Source organism: Gymnoscopelus braueri, assembly GCF_963280865.1.
Source record: "Gymnoscopelus braueri genome assembly, chromosome: 5".
Lineage (NCBI taxonomy): Eukaryota > Metazoa > Chordata > Actinopteri > Myctophiformes > Myctophidae > Gymnoscopelus > Gymnoscopelus braueri.
In genome coordinates, this window is record NC_137606.1 from 37,979,351 (window position 1) to 38,004,017 (window position 24,667).

At 41.9% G+C, this 24,667-nt stretch overlaps 2 protein-coding genes across 4 annotated transcripts in view; both read right to left on the reverse strand.

Annotated features, from left to right (window-relative positions):
- Positions 1-1,406: 1,406 nt before the first annotated feature.
- On the reverse strand, positions 1,407-5,292 carry rflnb (refilin B). 2 transcript variants are annotated; one of them, XM_080429060.1, is made up of 3 exons: positions 4,541-5,292; positions 2,882-2,976; positions 1,407-2,720 (listed from the first exon to the last, which is right to left on the reverse strand). In XM_080429060.1, the coding sequence occupies exons 1-3, from the start codon at positions 4,718-4,720 to the stop codon at positions 2,402-2,404; spliced, it is 594 nt and encodes a 197-aa protein (XP_080285186.1). In that variant the 5' UTR covers positions 4,721-5,292; the 3' UTR covers positions 1,407-2,401. The 2 variants fall into 2 exon arrangements, with proteins under 2 accessions (XP_080285186.1, XP_080285187.1); XM_080429061.1 differs by having other exon boundaries at positions 2,882-2,943; positions 4,541-5,286.
- A 93-nt stretch (positions 5,293-5,385) lies between these two features.
- The window catches only part of vps53 (VPS53 subunit of GARP complex), a 40,278-nt gene continuing 20,996 nt past the window's right edge, over positions 5,386-24,667 (reverse strand). The window contains exons 11-22 of one of the 2 annotated variants that reach the window (XM_080429045.1): positions 23,341-23,485; positions 22,406-22,501; positions 21,741-21,835; positions 20,000-20,242; positions 17,060-17,207; positions 15,608-15,690; positions 15,360-15,438; positions 14,355-14,503; positions 13,509-13,578; positions 13,186-13,323; positions 7,427-7,531; positions 5,386-7,130 (exon numbers count right to left, since the gene is read on the reverse strand). In XM_080429045.1, the coding sequence (XP_080285171.1) occupies positions 6,960-7,130; positions 7,427-7,531; positions 13,186-13,323; positions 13,509-13,578; positions 14,355-14,503; positions 15,360-15,438; positions 15,608-15,690; positions 17,060-17,207; positions 20,000-20,242; positions 21,741-21,835; positions 22,406-22,501; positions 23,341-23,485 (1,522 nt within the window). In that variant the 3' untranslated portion in view covers positions 5,386-6,959. Of the gene's footprint in view, positions 7,131-7,426; positions 7,532-13,185; positions 13,324-13,508; positions 13,579-14,354; positions 14,504-15,359; positions 15,439-15,607; positions 15,691-17,059; positions 17,208-19,999; positions 20,243-21,740; positions 21,836-22,405; positions 22,505-23,340; positions 23,486-24,667 lie in introns of both variants that reach the window. The other variant, XM_080429044.1, reaches the window with a different exon arrangement.

Sequence of the window (24,667 nt, forward strand, 5' to 3'; positions counted from 1 at the left end):
CAATTTAAACACAAATACATTATTTTGTGGGAAAAAAAATGATTTAGTTATTTCACTGATAGTTATGTATTGGCCTTCCTGCCCTGGCATTTGGCCTTTGTACCCTCAAAAGCTTTACAAGTAGCCTTGCCCCTAAAATGACGGGTCTTCAACTTCACCCTACTCCTCTGGGTGTAGTTTGAACCGCTCTCTGTCGACCCTTTATTTTGAGCATCTTCCATCCCATCAGGCAGTGATGCAGCGAGCCAGTCAGGATGGTGCACCTGCAGAAGTTAAAGGTAGGGTAAGTGATTTGCGTTGGTTAAAATAATCGTTAAATGGCTCTATATTCTGATAGTACTCATTGCTATAGAGTGTTTGTTCAGTATTAGGAGTCTACTTGTCTCTCCACCTCTTTATTAAACAGAAAATGCATTTTCGTTTCAGTTTCAGTTTCATTTCCAATTTTATCCAACCAGGACAGAGAACTCAATCAGGATACAGATTAAACAAGTGAAATTGGAAGTGATGACAATAAGAAATGAGCATGCAAAATTGGAACTGGAACACACAAATTAAGCTTAAAAATGGGTACTTTCTCCTGATTGGCTGAGATTTTGACACCTACCGAAAAATGTATTTTCTGTTTATTAAAGAGCTGGAGAGACAGGGAGACATCTGTTACTGAAAAAACACTCTATAGCAATGATTACAATCAGAATATAGTATTTTAACCTTTTAACAAAATACTTTTTGTTTTAACCCAAAAATATCACTTACCCTACCTTTAAAGAGTATCCTGTGTAGTTCATACCAGACCTGTTCTCTGTAGACCTTCTCATCTTCGAGGATGATGTCATGTCGTCTGTAATCTTTAGGCTGGCGGTTGATAATTACAGCAATTAACACGTTTTAAACTTTTATCTGAAATATGAACTATTGCATTACATCGGAATAAAAATGTGGGGCCGATGCTTACATAATCAAGAAGAAAACTGAGGTAGTAACATTACAAAAAGCAGCAGCATCCAATAAGACCTTACTCCAGTCTCCAATGACATTTTCTCCTCAGCCTCACTTGTAGTTCTCCACCTGTGGACAGTAGATGGAGACACAAGCTAGGGTTGCACAGCGTTGATTTACAATGGCAACACACACACACACACCATTAGCTAAACACCATTCAGGATTTTGAGACCATATAAAAGCATAGGTTAGACAAATTATAGCCACTTACATTATTACGGTTTACTAAAAGAACAGTGCTGCTCCCTGTCTTTTGTCAACTCAATAAATGGCCACAATTTAGTTTTCAGTAAACCAATTACTTCCCATTGACAAATGTATTACCTGAATTACATGGTTAATTAATGTTCTAACATAAGACCACGAATGCTGCACATAAAAAAAAAAAAAAACAAGTCACATAATATTGCAAATAGTTTATTTCCAACTGGTACTAAAATTTGTAAATAAAGTAAAAACCACACTAAGGCATAACAAAAGACAGACAATAAATATATCAAATGTAACTATATCAAGTCAATTTAAATGTGGTGATAGCATGTTGGAGCCTGTTGTCTTCAATAAGACATCTCATTGATACGCTTAAATTACAATCTAGTTATCAGTATCATGTTCTGTCTAATTGAGTTTATGACAATTTAAACATTCAAGCAGTAGAATTGGGGTAATCTACCAACGTACAGGGTATGTATAAACATTTCACTTCAGTCTGTAACCCTTTAACAATGAATAATAAGAATTAAGTTAAGGAGAGAAATAGCTTCCATGAATGTAACAGAAAACACCATGTGATTTGGGATGAGCCATTTTGTGGCTAAGATGTATAGCAAACCTAACTCACTTTATGAAAACTAGGTTGGCATCACAACTAACCTCTAAAACATCAGTCAACATCATTCTTCTGTGCCCTTACATACTAGTTACATTATATCCTACATAAACCACTATCTGTCTTCCACTTCTACATAGCATGAACTGAGATTGTGTCTCAGCCATTCAGCATTCATTATTATTATTATTATAAATCATTGATTCATTAGGTGACATTTACTACTAAAGTGGAGGGATTTTGCAATTTGCATAAAGTCTAAGGATTTCCGCCTACCCATCCTTGAGTTCAATCTACATACTGTCATTATGTTATTACAACAAATCCAACATGGACACATCTAAAAGCCATTGCAACCAGTTACAAATTGAGATTTGATGACTGACTCATTGATGTAATTTTAAATCCAAGCACTGAAGGTCTGTCTCCCCGTCTCTTGGAACATAAAGGATAAAAAAAGCAACATGGCTCTAAAAATAAAAAAAACCACAACACTTGTCCATGGCAGTTCACCTTAGGGGTCATTAGGAGCCATGGGAATCCCTGCAATAACCCGTCCATGTTCCTTCACTGAGGTAGGTTCGTGCATTTGGCCGTTTCTAGCTCCACACTGGAGAGGAAACGTTTGGCTAGCCGGCGGCAGTCGTAGCTCAGCTCTGTGGTGAAGGCGGCTCGGGTTTGCTTGGGATAGACAATGGTGGTACTTTGAAAGCGCTGGGCCCGCTGACAGGGCTGGAAGACCAGCTGTGTCTTGTAGCGGCGCCAGGTGCTGTGAGGCAGGGTCATTACAGTCTGGCTGCAGTGCTCCAGGCTCTGGCCTCTTGGTTGCAGGGTCACATCTTGGATGAAATGGCGCTTTGAGTCATAGTGCACTGAAGAGGTATATCTGCAGGGGGTGGGGAGGAGATATAAGCCCCAATTTTAGTTGTCATAGCCCATGTGAAAGAAAAACAGTGACACTGGGTGCTGCCAGTATGATATCATATTATGCAATACAACAACCTTGTTCATCATCCAGGTCAGTAGGCTAATAAAAACCAGACCTACCTTATTTCCTTGGGAGGTAATGGATCCAGTGCTATACCCTCTCCATAGGACAACGGGTGCAGCTGGGGGGAAGATCCGATAGGTACAATTGTAACCTGCCATGCAAAGTCAGCCCACAGTCACAAGAGCTGCAACTTAATTGGACCGAAATGGTATAGTAGCCACTGACGTCACGTGACCACACGTACAGTAGTAGACTACGCTGTAGTGTTTACCATAGCAGCCCATCTCACAAAAGTTCTAACACGTTTAACATCATTATCTAACTTTGCCTCTGCAAATCAGCAAAACACATCACACTATACTATCATATCATAGCGTTGTAACGCTATATACGCCAACTCTGCAGAAGAGATACAGAGACAAACACGTTCTCGTGTTTGCTTTATCACAATGTAGTCAGAACCTCTCCCTCTCTATCGAGATGCGAACGGCCTTTTTGCATGTAGTTGAAGCGCAAGGGGGCGGGGGGCAGGTGGGGAGAGAGTCAGCGCACTGAAGTCAAGGCACAGACTACTGTGTTGTTGACGGACAACGGATGCACGCTTATGAGAAACAACACAAATAAAACCTGACAAAACAGTTGCGTGCATAATAGCGCAAGATGAGGATAAATGAAACATTCAGTCTAAATGTCCAGCAACTACTACCAATACTTTTGTATTTGAAACTTTACATTTCTCTAAATATTATAAACTCTCAGGATAGCCTAATACAAATATAATTTATGAAAAGGCTACTAGGCTACAGTGAAGTCGGAGTCGGACTGAAACGTTTTTTCTTTTTTAACTCTCTTGGTGATTATCTGGCACAGTAGTTGTGGATTAGCAAACTGGACATTAATGTTTCCTTTTCGCGTGCGAATTACTGGACATTTAGACTGAATGTTTCCTTTACCCTCATCTTGCGCTAATGCACGCAACTGTTTTGCCAGGTTTTATTTGTGTTGTTTCTCATAAGCGTGCATCCGTTGTCTGTCAACAACACAGTAGTCTGTGCCTTGACTTCAGTGCGCTGACTCTCTCCCCCCCGCCCCCTTGCGCTTCAACTACATGCAAAAAGGCCGTTCGCCTCTGGCGATTGAGATGAGGTTCCCACTGCGTCGGGTGGCAGCAGAGTGCGACACCGGCCAATATGGTTGATTCTTACCTTTTTCCGCTCATCGTATCCAAAAAGTAAAAAGGTCATACCCCCTGCTCTCAGATGTTTTACATTTTAGCGGTCAAGAAAGTTTTACCAACGGGTTGAAACAAGCGTTTAAATCGTTTTTTAGTCAGTCAATCCCTGTCCGCATGCGCAGTACTGCTTCCGTTAAGGTTGCATTGGGAAAACATGGCACATGCCGACTAAAAAAGCAATTTAAACGCTCGTTTCAATCCGTCGGTAAAACATTTCTTGACCGCTAAAATGTATAACATCTGAGAGCAAGGGGGATACCTTTACCTTTTGGATACGATGTGCGTAAAATTAAGAATCAACAATAATTGGCCAATTTTCGCCGGTGTCGCACTCTGCCTGCACCCTACGCCACGGAACATCATCGCGGAGGGAGAGGTTCCAAATGGGGCTACGCTATACCCCAACTCACCATAAGAGATACAGAGAAACACGTTCTCGTGTTTGCTTTATCACAATGTAGTCAGAACCGCGATGACCTACCAGGGAAGCCCTTGGATCGTCCCTCTCCGTTTGGCCCACAGGCAGCAGCCAGGATGAGGCGCTGGGACTGGGGCTGGGAGGCAGTCCGGAGTCCGGGCTGTCCAGTAACCGCTCGGCTTTGCAGCTCATGTCCAGCGGGTCGTCTTCGCATACATTTGGCAAGTTTAACCTGCCCACCATTTCTATTTAAAAAGAGGCGGAAAGTTGCCAAACCAACACAAGCCTTGGATTTCGAAATGTTTGCAATTTCCTCCCGCAGGCTGCACTTTAAAACTGGTTTAGTTTTGGTTCTGCGCATACGGGGGTCCCACGGGGCCCTATCGGTCGCGCTAACGCCACAAGACCACGCACTGCAGCTATTCTGCAACGACGAGCTAACTTCACCCACACCGGTTTGCAACGTTATTTCCAGCTGTCACTAATAATCCAGTTTCTGCAAAACATTTAAACACCAAAACCACGTGCTTCAGTCTCATCAAACCTCCAGCAGCGGTAATATGCTGCACTGAAATCACATCAACACGGAGCTGAGAGCGAGGACTGCAGCTCTGAAGATGCCAACGTTCATTAATTCTGTAGGCGTGTCATCGGAGAAGGCATCTGAGGTTGTCCCGCCTGCTGCTTGTCTTCACATTTCTCCTCCCTGAAAAGGTCTCATTGTTTTGCAGGAAAAATGGGAGAAGGAACGCCTTTAAAGTCCTTTCCTCGCAGCTGATTGGGGTGGGGGGAGATCACAACAAAGGAATTGTCCCAGCCTCCGTTTAAATAGCCTACATTCATGTCATTTTAGAAAACGTGCGCAACTACCAAGTAAACAAATACAATAAAATCGGCGGCGCACCAGAGACGACATACAGCAAAACTTTAATAGTGTTTCTCAGCAATTGCCACATTCAGAAAAGAAAAGAAACACATGTTACTTAATATTTCAGCCGATAGCAGGAATGTGTACATCGAATGCAATTATAGCATTATATATTAATTTGATAAATCGACTTAAAAAAGTAAGAGGCACTCCAAGCTACAGAACCACGCAATCCTTAAAAACATCAAGTATGATGACAAAATGACACCATCCTGCCTCACATTGAAGGCACAGGAAAAGCTTGATAAACTGGCCAGACAAGCTACAAGATATAACCTATTAGGCCCATCATGTTTTTCTGTGACTTCTTTATAGGCCTACTTATTTAATTTCTTGACCAAACCAGATGATCTTAATCAAATTACAGTGAATTCTGAAGGTGCGCCACATCAGCAGGGTTGATTAAATATAGCAACAAGACAGGTATACCTCTTCCTTTTTTTAAAAACAATGAAACAAGGAGGCCCCTGCCCATCAATTTAAGATACAGCAAACCATTAAGATGTCATTACAGATTATCTGGCAATACTTGCGAGATACAGACACAAAACAAACACAGATACATGTCATTCATAAGAAAGGGCCCAAGTTAAAAGACTTTGGCTGGATGGTTCTAATTTCTAAATCAACCTGGGGGAGTTTCAAAAGCCAAGACAAAATAATGTCATCATGTCTAACTGAGCAGGCAGGAAATCCATAGATCCTTCTGGTCCCAGACCCAGGGGCTTGGAACCATGGACCAGGAGACAGAGTTGCATTGTGGAACATCATTCACCCACTACCCACTCCTATGGAATATGTCCACCTTTAATGATGTAGATTGACATGCAAACTGTATGTCCTTCCTTGACATAAACATAGCAAAGAGAGACCAAAGTAACCATAGATAGAGACTCACGGGGAGATTCAGAGCACATTCACCTTCATTAAGGTCAACTCTGTCTTCTGTCATCATTCTTACTGGGATATGGGCCAGACGAGCTCTCAGAAGAACCATATTTAGATTGCTCTTCATTCAGTCTTCCAAGTGCAAATGCTTTGTGCTGCAATGTATTGAATGCATGAAGTACAGCAGATTTTACAATGTGACAAAAGCTCAGGCTTTAGCTGTCCTGTACAGTACTTCAAGGGCTTGATATACTTCATCGCACGCAGATCTACAAGCTCATAACACGTTGCGCTGCGAGTCTGCGACTCGTTGTGAAGTATAAATCTGGCTTCAGAGCTAGGTTCTGTTCTTCAGTATATGAGCAGAGCAGATATGACTGCTCAGAAGTACTGATAAGGGGCAAAGGCATTAGTGTCATGAAAAAGAAAGGTGATAAATTACACAAGTACCAACAGCATGTTTCAGATAAGGAAGTTCCTTCATGTTTGTTCCAACTGTGACTAGGGTTCATATGAATATTGGTAAGAAAGATGACATATTTTTCCTCTTTATACAATACTCTGAACGGGGTGGCACAAAGCTTTGGTGATGAATAACTGGAGCCAGACAGAGGAAGGACTGTTCCAGCTTGCGGCCACTGAGCTTTCTGTTCACTGTGTGGTTGTTCAAAGTCTTTTCTTGATTAGCTTCTCTAGTTTGCGGATGCGCGAGGACTCTTGCTCAGGGGTCGGGGTGCTGAACGAAAGAGAGGGGCCGCCATCGGCCCCGGACGGAGGGGTGGGTAGCCTCTGTCTGAACAGGTCCAGCATGCTGCTCTGTTCACTGCGCTTCAAACCCTACACACACACACACACACACACACACACACACACACACACACACGCACACACACAGTTGCAACATAAAACATTTGCAGAACTAACATTACTAAAGAAGTTCATGAAACATCCAGTTAAGAGGTGCAACAAGCCACTGATAAAATCAATCGACAATAAGTAACTTGCACAAAAAGTTACACAAGTATAACACAATGATAGGCAGCTACGTAATACATACACAGAGGGACTGGAAAACATCACTAAACATTGTAGAGAGCAGGAGCGAGAAAGAATATCTAACCAAACCAACTAACCTTCATGTCCAGGATCTTCTGGAAGGTCTCAGGGTTACCATCGGCCAGAAGCTTGATGTAGTTATCAACAAACACCACCGGAGGTTCATGTGGGGCCATCACCACCTGAAAAAGGAACAAGAAACCAATACATCAGTATGCCTAATACATGAACATTTTCTAATACTTGGGTTTAATGTGAGCAACCATAAGCCCCCCACCCTTCCTGTGAACCATCATGGGACGACCAAAGAGATCTTTAAATGATCCCACATGGGGCTGAGGCAAGGACCAAATAGGAAGAGGGGGTGGGAGAGCATGGAGGTATAACATACAGTGTGCAAGTGGTTAAAGCTGAAAACAAAAAGCCAAGACTATGGAGCTATATTTAGGACCCCCTTATTCTTTTTTTACAAGTCAATTACTCCATGCATGAGTGGATAAGAATTAGCCTCACCGGTAATTCTTTTGGGTCTATAATGAGAGAGTCTGGGCAAAAAATGACCTTAGTTGAGACCAGACAAGAAAGTTAGAAATGTGGAACAACCCCCCACCCCCCACCGCAAGAACAGAGTGAAATGTGGAAAACGTGGATCGGGTAGCACAGAGTGGAGAGAGAGCTCCCAGCCGCAACAAAGCAGACAAACCAACACATGGTTGACAGATACCGTTGGAGGTGGAAAGATGTTGGAACCACCCCCATGTTGTGGGATGGATCATACTACTCTCTTTTTGCACTACAAATGCGGAGGACCCTTACGGGTCAATTTTTACACTCTCAGGGTTAAAATGATACTTCAGATTGTACAGCATAGGGACAGAGGGGGACGAGAAACTATGAATAAGGAGTAAAGACCACAGGGAGAGGAGAGGGAAGGCTCAGGATTGTGTGGAATTCTTTGGTTCCTTCCTATTGCTGTCGACTGAGTGATTTACTTAGCAACTGTCCTGGAGCAAGGCCAAGGGGAAAGGCCTGCAGGGAGACCTTGTTGTAGTTAGCTGCCTCGTAAAAAAAAAAAAAAAAAAAAAGGGGACAGAAAGGGGGGAGAACTAAAGAATGAGATAGGCTTAAAAATGAGAGAGAAAGAGAGGGAAAGCAAGAAAACACAAGAGCAGAGACAGAAAGAGCAGCTCGAGGGGGAAAAAATGTGCAGGCTGAACCAAGGGTGGGGAATAGGTTGCCTTTCCAACAGTCCTAAGAAGAGAGAGCTTCAGAGGTGGGAGAGGGCTGGGGCTGTGGTGGGCAGGGCTGGGAGAGCGTGGAAAACAGCCACGTCTCACGGGCCTCACACTGGCCAAGAGAGGCCTCCTTAAGGCTAATTTATGCTTCATCGCACAACTCTTTTACTTGTCAAAAATTCTGCATTTCGTCACTTGTCGCAGGGGTCATGCGAGGCAGTCTAAATGACCCTGTAATCAGACAGACAGAAACAAACCTATGCACCCTGAACACATCTATGCTTTTGATCGTACAGGAGACAGCTCATTACTGTGTTTATCATCCAAACTAGGCCTTTTGATGACAACTGCATGGATATAAACATTCGGAGTATCTCACTTATTAGGAAAACTCAAAATGTTGTCAGTAAGTATCTCAGACTTGAAAAACAAGCACATTTTCCTTAGATACAGAGTAACATGAAATGTAAAGACATAATTAGTTGTAAAATCATAATGCATGAGTACATTTGTGGAAAAGGGACATATGATGACAATATATCAACAATGCATAAATTTTACTAAATTTAACCAACAGTGTGTGGCAACTAACTGCAAGGGAAAACTACCATTCAAAATCCCAAAGAGCAGGAATTTCATCCCATTAGCTATATTTTGCTGTGGTGTGAAATATATTGAGTTAATTGTATAACATGCATTTAATTTAAAAAAAAAGCCTGTCTAAAGACTGATAGTAAAACAAGATTTTGTTCAAAACGAACCAATCCTGCAAACTTTGGAAGCCAATCTTAGCCAATCAGGATAGAATATAGAGAATCGGACAGATCCGTGTTGATCACATGACTATATAGATACTGTGTACCGATTTGCGTGAGGTTTGGACAAAATCTGTAGGAGCGATATCCAAAAGCAATAATGTCACTTATGTTTTATTTTAAAGCTTAATGGGCCGTGCTTATGTGTGAGCTGTGAAACTGTTCAAGTTCATGACAAGCTTCATGCCTTGGAATCCTGTGTCAATCGCGTTTGTGTAGTAGTAGCCAGTTCGGCACTGAGAACATCCCAGCAGAGACGATCACTTGGCGTTTGTATTCAGAATCAGTGGGCTGGCGCTGATGTATTGTACAAAGTGAAGTTCCCTTCAATGTATGGCAGGCCAAAGGGAAAGCTTGCAAATTCATTGAAGGCATTCCTCCAGGGGACATTATTTGTATTATTATTATTATGTTTGGTATTGGCAATTATGCAGCCGATTTTTTTTATTTCAAAAATAGCTACAAGCTCTAATTGAAGAGTTTGTAGATTCAGTTTATGTGTGTTTTATATTTACTTGTTTGCTTGTTCATTGTATAATTATAGTCATGGTACAATTACATATATTTCTTAAATAATGAAGCTTAATATACGTCTTTTCTTCTTGTGACATTTTTCATTCTGTCCTGTATTTAACAAATATATGAGAATGGCAGCAAGTCTAAATTATGCATCTAGAAAACTCAACTAGAACTTGCTATATAAAGAATTATTACGTAGTATTTACATCGGACAACAGCGATGGCTTTATTTTATCTCAGCCATACAACCAACGAAACTCAAGTGGTCTAGCATCAAGAAATGAGCTCCAAGCCTCTGCAGCAATGATTTGAAAATTCCTTTAACCATCTCTTCTCCACTTGAATCTTTCATTACTAAATAGAGATGAGGATACAATTCCTGATCCATCGAGTATGGAGTTACATTTGGTAGTGGAGGCAGGGCAGGGGTAGCATCATGATCAGAACAGATCTGACTGCGAGAGTGACTTATTGAGTGCACAATGACTTGAACTTCAATAAGTTAAAAGTACTGGATTGATACGTAACCACTCAACTGAAAATTCATGCCAATACTATTTCAGCATCTTTAAACTCCCAGCCATTTCTGAAGGAAAAGGCACTCACCGACGCCTAGCGGTAAAGACTATAGGGCCTGTTCAGTGAAAACTATGGGCTACCTCTCAAAAAGGTTATGCCGCTACTAACATCAAGGCTGCCTCACAACAAAAAACAGGAAAAGGAAAGGAGGAGGACTCTACACTACAGGGAACCTAAGGACAAGCCAAAGACAGGCGGGTGTGTGCTGTGTGAGTCTGTCTGTCTATCTATATATATATGTGTGTTTCCATACAAGCATCTGTACAGTATAAGCTCCAGGGAGGGGTGATCAGGGTGGGGTTAAGCTATGGCAGCCACATACCACTATCCACTAGCGTCCCATGGGGTAAACCTAGGGCAAGGCTGCATTCAAATTCTGTTTCCCTTCTTTAATGAACAAACAACAAACGAGGCCAAACACAGATAAGCGACGCACGCTAATGTTTCCTACGGTTTGTATGGGTACATAACTGTGAATAGATGGCTGCATCCCCTTCCCCCTCACACCTTCCCACTGAAGCTGGACCACTCGCTGTGCATGAGAACGTGTGCATGTTCTTCCTTGTCCTGACTCACTCATTTAAATCAAATACACAGTAAAATCCTCAGTGCAAGTTTAACTCTGCAAGTGTACAAACTGATTCACTCAGTTACAAATGACTAAATGAACACTGAGGGTTTTACTGCGTAGGTGCTTAACCTCAACTCATTTTCCAGACCTTTCCTAATGTGAGGTGTATTTGTTTATAGGAACATAAAATGCTATTCTCAGTGAGGTTAAGGACCAATTAAAAGATTACTCTTCCCCAAAATGAATTAAAATGATAACCTGTTCTATCCACAGTATTTTAACAATTGCTTGGAAGTTCTGAAAATGAAATTAGTTTAGGTTAATTCTATTTCAGATTTGCACTTGGTTTCCCACTATTTAACCATCTACATATACATAATTAAGGAGTGATATTTGAAAAGGAACCTGAAAATAAATTATGGTAGTAAAAATATGTTTATCAGCAGTGCAATTCATGGGTTCTTAAGTCACATAGCAGCAGAATTGTTACAGCTAACAGCTGCTAACAACTAAAAATAGGGCCTACTAAAACAAGACAATTCACCAAAATAACACTTTTACTGTTTTTTTTTAATATACGAGTAGTAGTATATCTACATTTTATCGTATCTACGAACGCGATGCTCCAAAAATGGGGAAGAGGGTCATAATATTTGTTTGCTGGTAAGATAAAGCTGTCATTAGTCAAAGTTTCACATTATCAGTGGAATATTGCTGACACACCCACATCAGGAAAGCCACATACATCCACAGCAACGGTTTAGGCTCATAATAGCTACTTCTTTGCGCTGATGGGAGATTTTCTTAGCGCCTGTATGGAACTCAGAGAAAACACTATACCGGGTAGTTATGGGCAGAGCGTGCCAGTTAACTACCCTCAAACTAGAGGCCAGAGAGTGAGTTAAAATTGTTTTTTCTTTTCATCTAACCAAAGACGGTTGACTTGATGACACACAATGACAGACACATACACACACACACACACACACACACACACACACACACACACACACACAGACACACGCTTGCTCTTGAACAGCCACACCCTGCCTCACATGTATATAGTTACTGTCGGGCTGTTACGACCCTTATTCTAGGGGTAAAGGAAGTAACATAATGACCGAGTAACAGGGGCTTTGTATGTCTCTATATGTCAGATATTTCCCCCCCCCATAAATTCATGCCCTATATTTTATACATTGTCATAATATGACAGTCAGTTGTGAAAAAGCTGTGAAAATAGACGATCTTCAGGCTCACAATGTGTTGTGAGCTTGAAGATCTGTAATGACATGCCAGGTTGAAAGTAGTTAAGTGTTTCTGTGTGTTTTATAAATATTTAACCAATGAAATGCATTAACAGGAGCTTGTGACTAAATAATAACTACATCATGGAACACAGGTTCTTTTTAAATAAGCTTTGCGCTTCAGCCTAAACGATGAACCAGCAAAAAAAGTTAGATAACAGTATCGAAATAAACTATCAAAACTTTATTTTCCCATTTCCTGAAAAGTAACCGTTTTGGACAGATTTCCACCCTACACTAACAGCGATGATATCAATTTATGACATGGAGGTTCTTGGTTCAACCAGTGTTCATTTTGAAAACACATTTTTAGTTTTAGTCATAGTCTTCTGAATACAATTTAGTTTTAGTACAATTTCAGTCATCTGAAATATTTTAGTTTTAGTCTAGTTTTAGTTGATTAAATATAAGATTTTAGTCAACTAAATCTACAGTTGATTTAGTCGACTACAATGTATTTTGGGCAGGCCTTGATGGTGTTGTAATGCCCGATTTATCTTAGCTGCGGCACGTTGTGAGCTTGTAGATCTGCTATTTTCAAAGCGCGACACCCGCACGCAACCAAGCATAACATTACTTGTCTTAGTTATACTGGATCTCTTCTCCACTAGTCCTTCCCTAACATTTTAGTCTAGCTTTTATTTTTGGACGGAGTTGTCCGTATATTTAGTCATAGTTTTAGTCATCATAGCTTAGTTTTTATGTAGTTTTAGTCAGTGAAAAAATGTAGTTGACGAACATTCTTCGTCATAGTTTTAGTCGACAAAAGTAACATTGGGTTCAACCACAGTCTACTGGGGTGGTTCTGACCTTGAGGATCATCTCTGCACGGGTCATGCCTTTCACCACTATCTTGGTATAGCTGGCGGGCGCCTTGCGGAGCACCTGGGAACCTATAGAAGGCAGGTCCAGCAGGACTGTCTTCAGGGAGTGGGTGTCTAGGAGGAGCTGGTTGAGGTTGGACACACAACAACAAGAACTCCATTAATGCTTTGCCTTGGCATGATGTTGGTTAAGGTTTAGTAAGGCATCATGAGAATACCATATACATGTTCTGAGTGCAGAATGTGATATTAACGCTGCACATACAGTATGTCAACCTCTGAAGGATGATGAACAGAAACCGATCTTACCTGTTCAGCTCCTACCATGCTGATAGGCTTACATCTAAACAAGTGGTTGATGAATTTAGGAATGAAGGAGCTAGTGGGAGAGAGAGAAAGAGAGACACCATCAGCTTCATGCACTTTACACAGTGTGTATGCGAGTGTGTTTGTAGTTTGTATTAGGCCTCGAGGGATTGATCAATATACCGGTCATTCAACTATTGTGATGTTGGTGGGTGGCCATAGCTGAATGGGTAGAGACTGAGGCTGTCTGAGAAACGGCCCTCGGTTCAGCCCCCCCAAGCCCCAGTCTATCTGTTCAAGTGTCCCTGAGGAAGACACTTAACCCCTAGTCTCGCGTAGCCAGACAATTATTCCACAATCTCTGAATGCTATAGAGTCTGGAACTACAACTCTCGGCAACAGTCTGGCCACACGAGACTACTTAACCCCTAACTGTGCTTGGCTCCAAATAGTTAGGATGGGTTAAATGCAGAGAATACATTTAACGTATGTGCAAATTTACTGAGACAGACCACTATTATATTATTATGATTATTTATTTGTGTTTGATAAAATATCCTCACATTATTCTGATCAATGTAATCGGTCAAATTACATTTTATTTAGTCAATATCACCCAGTCCTAGTTTGTGTGTAATGTCTTTTCTAATGAGTTTCCACACATGGGGTTTGTAGATCTGCTATTTCTGTGCAACACCATTGTATGACAAAGCATAAAATTAAGTGGATTAAACTCCTGATGCAATACAAGTACATGTATTCCTGTATACAGTGTGTGTGTGTGTGTGTGTGTGTGTGTGTGTGTGTGTGTGTGTGTGTGTGTGTGTGTGTGTGTGTGCACGTTCGTACTTTGTAAATTTGATGCAGAACTGAGTGAAGTATTTGCGCGTGGAGGCCAGGTTGTCCCTGATGATGGGCACATTCTGCTTAATGTGCATGATGACCGATGTGACGTATGGACTCTGGTCGCCCACGTGTTCCACACTCTGCCACGGCATCTGGATGTACACCGCAAAGACCAAACATTACACACTGCAGCATATACAGCAAAACCCTCAGAGTTTATTTAACCCTGAATGTAACAATTCAAGTTAATCATTTAAAAAGGTCCTGATGAAGTGCGACGAATAAACAATCCAAAAAGGTGTCGGAGAATAACTCGCAAACTATTTGTGCCGGTTAGCTCAGTCGGTAGAGCTCGCCTTTGGACTTCAAGGATTTGGGTTTGATCCCGGGCATTGCCAACTCAGCTTATGAGTAGCACACCTTGGTTGTGCAGTAAGTACTGGGAGCCAATGGTAGGTGTTGCACTCCACCTCAGCAATCCATCTCCCAGGGGTCAAGCGCATCGAAAAAGGACAGGACGTCAACAAACTGACATGAGAGATCCACAGGAAAGCCACACTTCTCTATTAAACCCTATTATGTCTTTTTAGGCGTAATAATGTGTGTGTGCGTGTTATGACTAATAGAAATATCTGATGTCAACTGATATCACCAAATCATTTTGAGATAATTACCTACAAAACCCATTACTTTGACTTATGAGAGATGAGAGCATTTAACAGCAGTGGAGCTGCCGTCTCTGTATCACAATGACTCCTAGAGAACATAATGTTCAATCGTTCATACAACCATTACAAACACCTTTGTAGGCAGACATATTTGACAAATAAACCATCTAGCTTTTATTTGTCCGCAATACTGGCAACATTATCAGACCCATAATGTTGAAAAGGTTTGGAACAACCATTTGTGTGTGTGTGTGTGTGTGTGTGTGTGTGTGTGTGTGTGTGTGTGTGTGTGTGTGTGTGTGTGTGTGTGTGTGTGTGTGTGTGTGTGTGTGTCTCCTACCTTGCTCATAGCAGTAAGAGCAGGGTCGCAAGCAGCGTCCAGATCATGAACCAGTAGCTGGATACTGTTGGAAATCACACTGAAAGCAACAAGATATACATCCAGTGCAGACATTACTACAAGACTTCAGGTTTTCATATTAGTGTGTAAACCCTTCAGCCAACTTGGCAAAGTCCAGGAAAGCAGTAAACTATATATATAAATACATGGGTGATTTTCCTTTCGGTACTTAATTGAGTGTGGCTTACGTGCTGAATGTATCCATCTCCCCAGTGAGATTGATTCTCTCCACCAGGACTTTATCTACCTTCTCTCTCAGCTTCTCTTCCAGCTATGAAACACATACATACACACATATCAGATTTATTTTCTTATGGAATATTTTATAACAGTTGAAAAAACACTGAGAGTTCAGTGCAGCGCTATAGTCATTTGTGCTTTGAATTATCCTAGTTGTCATGACTAAGGCATTGTTTGTTTGTTTGTTTGTTTGTTTTTTTGCTTGTTTGCTTGTGTGTGTGTGTGTGTGTGGGGGTGTGTGTGTGTGTGTGTGTTTGTTCAGTGTTGAAATCATCTAACACGTCATTGTGAGTTACAAAACATTCTGATGAAACACACTGACCAAACATTCCACTTCCTCCACCTTGAAAATAAACTATTTACTCACAACTATGTGTAGCATGACAGATAACTACTATTATCTTCCTGTGCATAAACTGCAGCGGTCACAGAGTTATAGATTTATTCTTTGTAAAGTAAGATTCATCTCTTTGGGTTTGATGGAGTCTAAACACAGTTCACATTTTCTTAATAAAAGGAGGGTCTTCTCCCCTTGGTATTTTTTATTTTATTTTCCACACTGAAGCTTAATTATTATCACAAGTAAGACGCGTGAACGCGGGAAGCGAACGCAGCCCTATTTATTTTGTTTGTCTTTTTTAAATTGTTATGTTGTGTATTTACGGACTTGTAATCCGTGTTATTTCACCGTGATGGGGAGAGCGTAGAGAGAAAGTCACGTGACTGCCTTTGCCTCGTATTGAAGTTAATGGGGGGGATATGGTTCTCCTATGCACAGAGTTTCGAGTCACATGGGGGCGCGAGCCAATGAGAGCGTGAGTCACATGGGGGCGCGGCTGCACACAGGCAGTGCACCACAGAGACGACACACACGGACAGAGACACACACAAGCCGAGCAGGGTTTCATAGTAAGCTGCACTTGGGCGGAGGCGCGGCTTTGCCGCGCCTCCTTCCGCGTTCGCAATCATTGGCCAAAATAAACATTTTGCCAAGATAAATAACAGACCTCATATCACAATGTGAAAGTATCACTTTGAGATGTCTAACAGGCATCTGGTGCATCCACTGCAACATCCTGAGTGTTCATTAATCTCTAATTGGATTTAAATTAATAGCCCGCTGCTGCATATCTGCTGTAGATATATTGCCACTGATTTATCAATAATATATATTATAATATTTGTCGTTGATGTACAGTGTCAAATAGTGGTTTAAATAGTCCAATAGTTGAATAATGAAATATTCAGTAAAAACCCTTGCATGATTGCGTGCATACATGCATGTGTGACGTATGTGTGCGTGTGAGTGTATGTGTGTGTGTGTGTGTGTGTGTGTGTGTGTGTCTGTGTCTGTCTGTGTGTGTGTGTGTGTGTGTGTGTGTCTGTGTGTGCGCACGTGCCTGTTGCGTGGTGGCCAGACAGTACTCAGCAGTGCTGAGGATGCTACAGATGAGACACAGCTCATCCACGGTGAACTTGGCTGCTTCAGAGCCTTCCTTCTCCTTCAGAAGACTGCTGATGGTAAGACCTCCACTGTTACAACTGGTCCTAGAGAGAGTGAGAGACAAAGTGAGAGAGAGAGAGGAGGACGAAATAAAAAAGAAAGCAAGAAAGACAAGAGTGTGAGAAAGAGGAAGAGCGAGAAGATGAGGAACAATAATTGGAGGTGGTGTTGGGATGCAGACAAGATATGCAGATACTGGCACTGTGCTCTAGAAGCACAACCCCTTCCTTTTGCCAGTCTCCCAACTGATAACTACTACCCATTTAAACTGTGAGACATCAATCTATTTGCACATAATTAAGACAACCAGGCAACAAGCAGACAGGAGACTGAGATTGCTGTGCCAACGTATCATCATTAAGCCCTCAAGCCCCATTTTCAACATCATGTGTCTTGCGGTGAAAAGACGTGCAATGTGTTGTGAGCTTCGTCGTCATACACAAGTATCGCGCAAAAGCTCACAACGCGCCACATTGGCGTTGGATACTTGTAGATTGGCAATGTTCGCTACTTTTGAAGGTTGTGAAAGTCTTTCTGTGGGTTTTATGAATATTTAACCATTGAAAAGTATTCTGACTAAATAATAACTACATTGATTTTTCCCATTTCTAAGGTTTTGGACATGAAAGGTTTCCACCTGACATGCATGTGATCTTCCAGCATGTGCATGTGAGACAGTATATACACCCACATCACAGTCAGGGCTTCTCGTGTGGCTGATGGGACAGAGATGTGTGCTATTGGTATTATGCATCGTAAACATCTCCAGATCCAAATAAAACATCCATCTCCACGGAGGAGAGTAAAAACATGTGGGTGCAGTGTGCTGCTCGTTTGTCAAAAGTCAATTGGAGAATAAATGGCCATTCCAGAGAAAACAAACTAGTTTTGATGGACAGCAGAATATTTACAGGGACTGTTATCGAGTAAGCGTTTATCAAATGATTTCTTGGAAAAGCCCAGCGGCTGAGCTTGAATGAAGGGTAGCGAGAAATAATTTCTATGCCGGTTCTGACTTGTTTCCCTTTCTCTTCCATCATCTTGCTTTTTAATCATTTTCCACCAATATATGTTTTTGTTTTGAAAGCTTACATTTATCCAAATGTACTGTAAAGTCTCACCATCCTCATCCATGTAGAAATACAAGTTTACACTATTATAGTATTTTGTGTCATTTAGGGAATGAGTTCCAGCAGCTGAAAGTGGCTTGTCACTTAATCACTAAAATCAACTGGTCCTGCTCACTGCAAGTTAATGGACTAATTTTCTGCTAGCAGCACCCACATAAGGAATGCTGAAAATGCTAGTAATAAGTCTCTAGTGTCCTGAATACGTGACAATTTGGTGGAAATTGCTGATGCTCAACTGGATAATGGAGTACCAAAGTCCTGATGTCAAAACCAAGCCCACACAGAAGTGTTTCAGATTCAAAAATCCCATCAACGTTTTGATGATCATAAGAACTGTTCCAAAAAAATAACTAATAATAAATAAATACAGTTGATACAGTCTGTGTTTGGTGAAAATTGAATTAATTCAGCCGTGACCCCGGAAGTATCATAGAAAAAGTACATTAGGAAATCACGTAATTCACTGTCCCCACTGAAGCATGTCACGCTCTGTCAAAAACATTCCTGAGATTCCTTCGATTTTGTGACATTTGTTATTTGGTATGTGTTATTTAGTGTGTTTGATGAAACAACTGAGAACTGACAATGCTACTCTCCTACAGAAAGAAAAAATCCAATGCAACTCGACGTGACTCTGATAATGTACGTTGGTGGTGCCGGGGGGCGGCGGCATCTGTGATGGAAGATGTAGTCGTTAGGTCATTTCTATGCCTGAAATTGTAGTCGATTTGTAGGCGGCCCTTTATTTTCTTACTCTTTGGATAAATGAATACTTTTCTTTTTCTTTTCTTTTTGTTTTGGAACACAGTTCTTATATTAAGTGTGCTTTTTATATTAAGTGACTTAAAAATGTGATTTTCTTTAACACATCCACTGCCAAGGGCTAATCTCATAATGTACTCACCAGTGCCAAGGTGTTTTTGTTGTTTTTTTGTTTTTTTCATGTCGCCATAGATCTTGTTAAAATCCTTAAGATTGAGCGCTACACGGTCTGTTTACATCCGCGCGATCTCCCTGTATCTCCCAGTGAAAACCACGTGTCAAACGGGGCATCCATGTTTGAGTTAGAGCGGATTACGTTAAACAGTGAAATGCGAGGAGAAAAAACTACAGGAAGAGAATTGAGTTTCAGTTTCGTCTGTAGAATGGGAGCGGGCGTGAGCGTCAAAACCGGATCCCAAATAATTCTATTTCCTGTCATCAAACCGGAAACGGAAGTGGATCAAAAAAATTCCGAAAGTGCACCCGGACCGCGCATGCGCGAAAAGACCGCAGCCCGTAGGGCTACGGTCTCGGCGCTTAACAGTTGGATTTAACGGCCCGTAGGACTACGGTCTTGGCAGTTAATGTGTTAATGGGAAAACACTTCTGTGACCCAGGAGGAGTGGTTTTTGAGTTGACATCAAGCTTCGGTACTCAATAACCAAGACCAGTCACTATAAGCACTACACTAGATTTCTTCTTCTAGATCGCTGGTTCTCAGAGTGGGGTCTGGAACCCCCATTCCAGGGGGTACACCACAAAATGAGAAACAGGAACACTTAAGCCCTATTTTATTTTCCAGCTATTTTTGAAAGATTTTGACAAATCTTCTCTCATGGGGGTCCCTGGCACAAAATCTTTTCAAATGGGGGTCCGTGGCCAAATATCGATATAAGCCTTGACATGATAATGATTGGGAACCATTGTCATAGATGATTTCTTACTTGGGAAGGTTCCCAGAGAGGATCTTCCAGGCATATTCTCTAAGGTACTTCTGGAAGATGGTTGTGAGGGCGATCATGGGCTCTCCGGTGCTCAGCTGGGAACACTGCACCATGCACTTCTTGTAATAGACGAAGAGGTCGGCACAGCTGGGCAGGACCGCGCCGCCCTCCTCCGTGCCGGCCTTCGGGGGGCCCTGCGCTCTGAAGTCGGCCACGAAGCGGTCAATCAGCTCGCCCAAATTTCTGAAGGAGCAGAGGCGAGCATGAGAGGTTGCACACAAGTTAGGGTTAGAGATTCAGTCAGTGCTGCAACAAGAGGTGATGTTTACATCATAACAAGCATCGTAATAACCAGTACTCTAGTCCAGTGGTTCCCAATGTGGGGTTCGGGGACACCCAGGGAACCTTGAGGGGGTACCAGGGGGTGAATGAGCTAAATGATTGATAGTTAATCGCTACCATTTTACATATACAAGTAAATACAACTAGAGACTGTAGAGAGCATACAAGAATGGCTATTTCTTTCAGAGTTTCACTGTTATCTCTAGACCTACAATGCACCTCCAAATGAATATCATAGATAGAAAAACTTGATTAATCCCGAGAGACATTCAGTTGTCATATGTCATCATATGTATATCAGAACAAATCATATTATCTAACCATCAAAAAATCTATTCCAAGTGCTTGTCAGGGTGGGGGGGGGTCCCCAGTTCACATTTGATTATTTTGGGGGGTCGCGGCCTGAAAGGTTTGGGAACCCGTGGCCTGATGCATATCAAAGTGGGGGTCCTTGAAATTGAAACGATCGAGAATCACTGCTGTACTCAACAGGTCAGTTGTTCATGTACCAACAGGCCTGAAATGCTACTGCTCTAGGAACCGCAGCCAAGGCTAAACAAGCAGGCCACTGTTCTCTTCAGTTCTGTTCCGTTGGGGACAAGCAGATCTGGCCCGAGTTCTTTTAAGGTCTCTAAACTGAAATGGAGGTCGGGGCCCAAGAACCGGCCACTCTGCTGTTGCCCCTGGACACATAAACAACAGTCAACGCTCCAGTGATCCAAACACCGAGGTTTCATGGAAAAGAGAGCAGTCCCAGAGTGGCGCACCATTTCTGGGGAGACCACCGTGATGACTCGGGGGACGAAGAGGAAAAGCAGGGCATGCAATGAGGGAGAGGGAAAGAAGAAAAGAGGAGAAAGTGATAGGACAAACGGGACAAGAGATAAAAGAAAAGACAGAATCCGAGTAAATGAAAGCAAGGAGTTAAGAGGAATGAAACAAAACCACAGACAGAAAGTGAAAGGGCACAAAACGAGTAAAGAGTATTTGTGTGTGTGTTTGTGTGTGGGGGGGGTCGTAGATCTGCTGTGACGGCAATTTTTCTATCCCTCTTTCTCAGCGTCTGTGGTCATGCAGCTAATGGGAAACATTTCTGCCTCAGTGGAGAGAGACAGAGGCGCACACACGCACACACACACACACACACACACACACACACACACACACACACACACACACACACAGAGATGGAAACACAGAAAAGCCAATGAAGGAGAATGGAAGGGGGTTTGTTGCAGGGGCACTGGAAAAAGGGCTTGTACATGCCAGCTTTAAACACACAACCTGCACTTAATTTGGGGTCTACCTCTACTTATCTCAATATTCTGTGTGCGCGCACGTGCGTCTGTGTGTGTGTGTGTGTGTGTTTGTGCGTGTGCGTGTCATGTGCGTTACTCACTTATCCTGGGATTCTATGTAGACATATAAGTGAGGTTCAAAGCACTTGGACACAATGCCGTGGAAAGGGTTGTCTGGAGCTTTGGGCTTCTTGGGCTGGGAAAATGGAGGAAAATAGCAATTAATGAAACAACTGGTATTTATTAGTGGTTACTATATATTATTATATTTATTGCTCGTTCAGGTTGCGTGCATAGGTTAACAGTGCTATTTTTCAGAAATCGACATACGGCGCTATAATTATGATCAGGGATAACGAGCCGATACCAAAAGGGAGTCTTGGAAATCGCATGCCAAACGATAGTAAGTGAGGACACCAACCCCTGCTTTTCCATACCAACAAGATGTTAATCTCTATGGCAATTGTTGTGCCAAATGATCTCAAACTAAATCAAAGTCTACTGCATATTGTCCAAGTAATGGACCAGTTCACTGCTCTGGTATCAACCAATAGGAATCAACGTTGCCAGTGAGATATTCTGATATCAATCAATAGGAATCAACGCTGGCAGTGAGATTCTGGTATCTAACAATATCAATCAACACTGGCAGTGAGATCTTCCCAATCCAAGGTTGAACCAGGTCATGTGATGTCATGTCATGTGAGAGGAAGCAGGATCTAAAAAGACCCTTTATGTTTCAGAGGTCAAAGGTTACATGACTCACTCTGTCCAGATCCTCATCTTTCTCAGAGCCTGCGTCCTCTCCTGGATCCTCTTCCTGGAAGGGGTTGGTGGATTCTAGAGGGCTCTCCGGCCTCTTCTGCTAAAGAATCAAAACAGAAAGAGCATGGAATCATCAGCCATGGTTAGGAGTTAAATTCCCGCCAGGAGGGATCAGTACTAATGAAATAATTCTCAGTCTTGGAACCACGAGTTATTTCAAATTGTCTTCCATTATGACATTGTTCTCTGTTGAACTGTGGTTGCACTACTTTCTACTGCCCTACGTTCATGGGAAACATTTCTCGGGAGGCTCTGACGGAGTTTTGGCTCCAAGTAAAACAAACCAATCAAACAAATCAATGACTGAATGTCTACATGTGCATCATGCACATTGTTATGTCAGTTTGTCTATGACAGCACATTGTGTTGCATATGTGTATGGCCATGCTCGTGTTTGTGCCACTACCAGCCATGTCGAATTCTTTTGTGGCCTGCAAATCAACCATCTCTTTGAGAGGGACACAGAGGGACATGATGTGGTATAAATATAAAGTAATGGTGATAGACAAATAATAAAAAAGAAAATAATACATCCAAAGAGCTTTTAAAAAGCGTAAGTAAGAGTAAAAGTATCACCCCCCTGCCCAAAAAAAAAAATAACAACAAAAATGTATGTCATGCTGACCCTAAAGGACCTATTTTGCTCTGAGGCTGAAGCCGTTAACAGGGACAGCTTTCATCACTATCACTATTCTCCATGATGAAACTTCAGTTCGGTCTTCAGACTTGAAACTGTTTTGAGGATTTAAAATAGAAAACATGTTGCACTTTAAGCGTGTGTGCGTGTGTGCGTGTGTGTGTGTGTGTGTGTGTGTGTGTGTGTGTGTGTGTGTGTGTGTGTGTGTGTGTGTGTGTGTGTGTGTGTGTGTGTCTTACTCCAGGTCCGTCTGAGTTCAGGGTGCGTCCTGAGAAGCGCTTGGCCAGTAGACCTTCAAAATTTGTGGTCCTCTGAATGGCAAAAAGAAGCAGCTTCACCTCAATCTCTTTAGCTCGTGTCCGCATCACTTTGGCTAGCTCCACCCTAAGGTATACACACATGCACACACACATACAAATGCAAAAACCACAACACATACAGAAGTTTAAGACAGTAAGACAGTGACACCAGAATCTGATGCTGCTAGTTTTGACATAATGTGAATATTGCCACATAGTACATTTTATAATATTGTTAGAAGTCCACTTAACCAAAAATGCTCCAATAGTTCCTTGATATGCAGGTGAAATGTGTGTGAAACAGCCACAGAAATTATACAAAATTATGTCATTTCTAATCTTATTTTATTCACAGAGAAGATTGTGTGCACATCCCACGCCTGCATTTAGGCCAGGTGCTGGACATCAAGGGAAGAATCAAGGATAAGAAGAAGAAAGTCTGCACACTGTTCTCAAGCTCCAAAAAAACTCACTTTTTATTTACGTAACGTTTCGACCTTCTAGGTCTTCATCAGGCAAATATGATATTTTCCTGATATTTTGCCTGATGAAGACCTAGAAGGTCGAAACGTTGCATAAATAAAAAGTGAGTTTTTTTGGAACTTGAGAACAGTGTGCGGACTTTCTTCTTCTTATCCTTTAATCTTATTTTATTGACAGCTGTGTGAAATACATGCACACAGAGCCTTGCCTGTCACTGAGCAAAATCTGACAGCAAGTTCTTCTCAAATGCTGAAAATACAAAAGCATTCACACATACAATACACACAAAAGCAGGCACCAGACAGAGACATGGTCATTGCTCATGGAGGTCAACGGTGATTGAAAGTTGGCAACAGAACAAACACTCATGCCAGGTATGCAATGCCAGTTCGGTTCGCTTGCAAAACAATCAGCATATTTTCAGGGCGCACTGGTAGCTGGCCGTTCATTGACCTCATAATCGCAATGTCCCTGGTTCAATCCTGGCTGGTCCTTCTCTCTGCCCCAAGTCGCCCATCTCTCTGCTACCCTATCTAAATAAAGCATACCTGCCGCGACACCTGCTTTTCCACCTGATCGTAGTAACTTAAACTTGGCGACGCCCCTAGTCACTGCGTCGTTTAGGTTCAAGATTAAATAACTTTTAATATGCTATTGGCTGTTTGTGTTCTTTTTGGAAATAATGAAAATCCGCTTATATAGGAACATTTGTACAAAATCTGACTTCAGTTCACTGTAGTAGCCTTTTCCTGAATGATATTTGTACTTGGGCTGTCGTGAAAGT

Coding starts and splice junctions, on each gene's coding strand:
- rflnb (XM_080429060.1), bottom strand. CDS start 4,720: ATGGTGGGCAGGTTAAACTTGCCAAATGTATGCGAAGACGACCCGCTG. Junction 2,977..4,540: donor ACGATCCAAGGGCTTCCCTG/GTAGGTCATCGC, acceptor TTTGCATGGCAG/GTTACAATTGTACCTATCGG. Junction 2,721..2,881: donor TTACCTCCCAAGGAAATAAG/GTAGGTCTGGTT, acceptor CACCCCCTGCAG/ATATACCTCTTCAGTGCACT.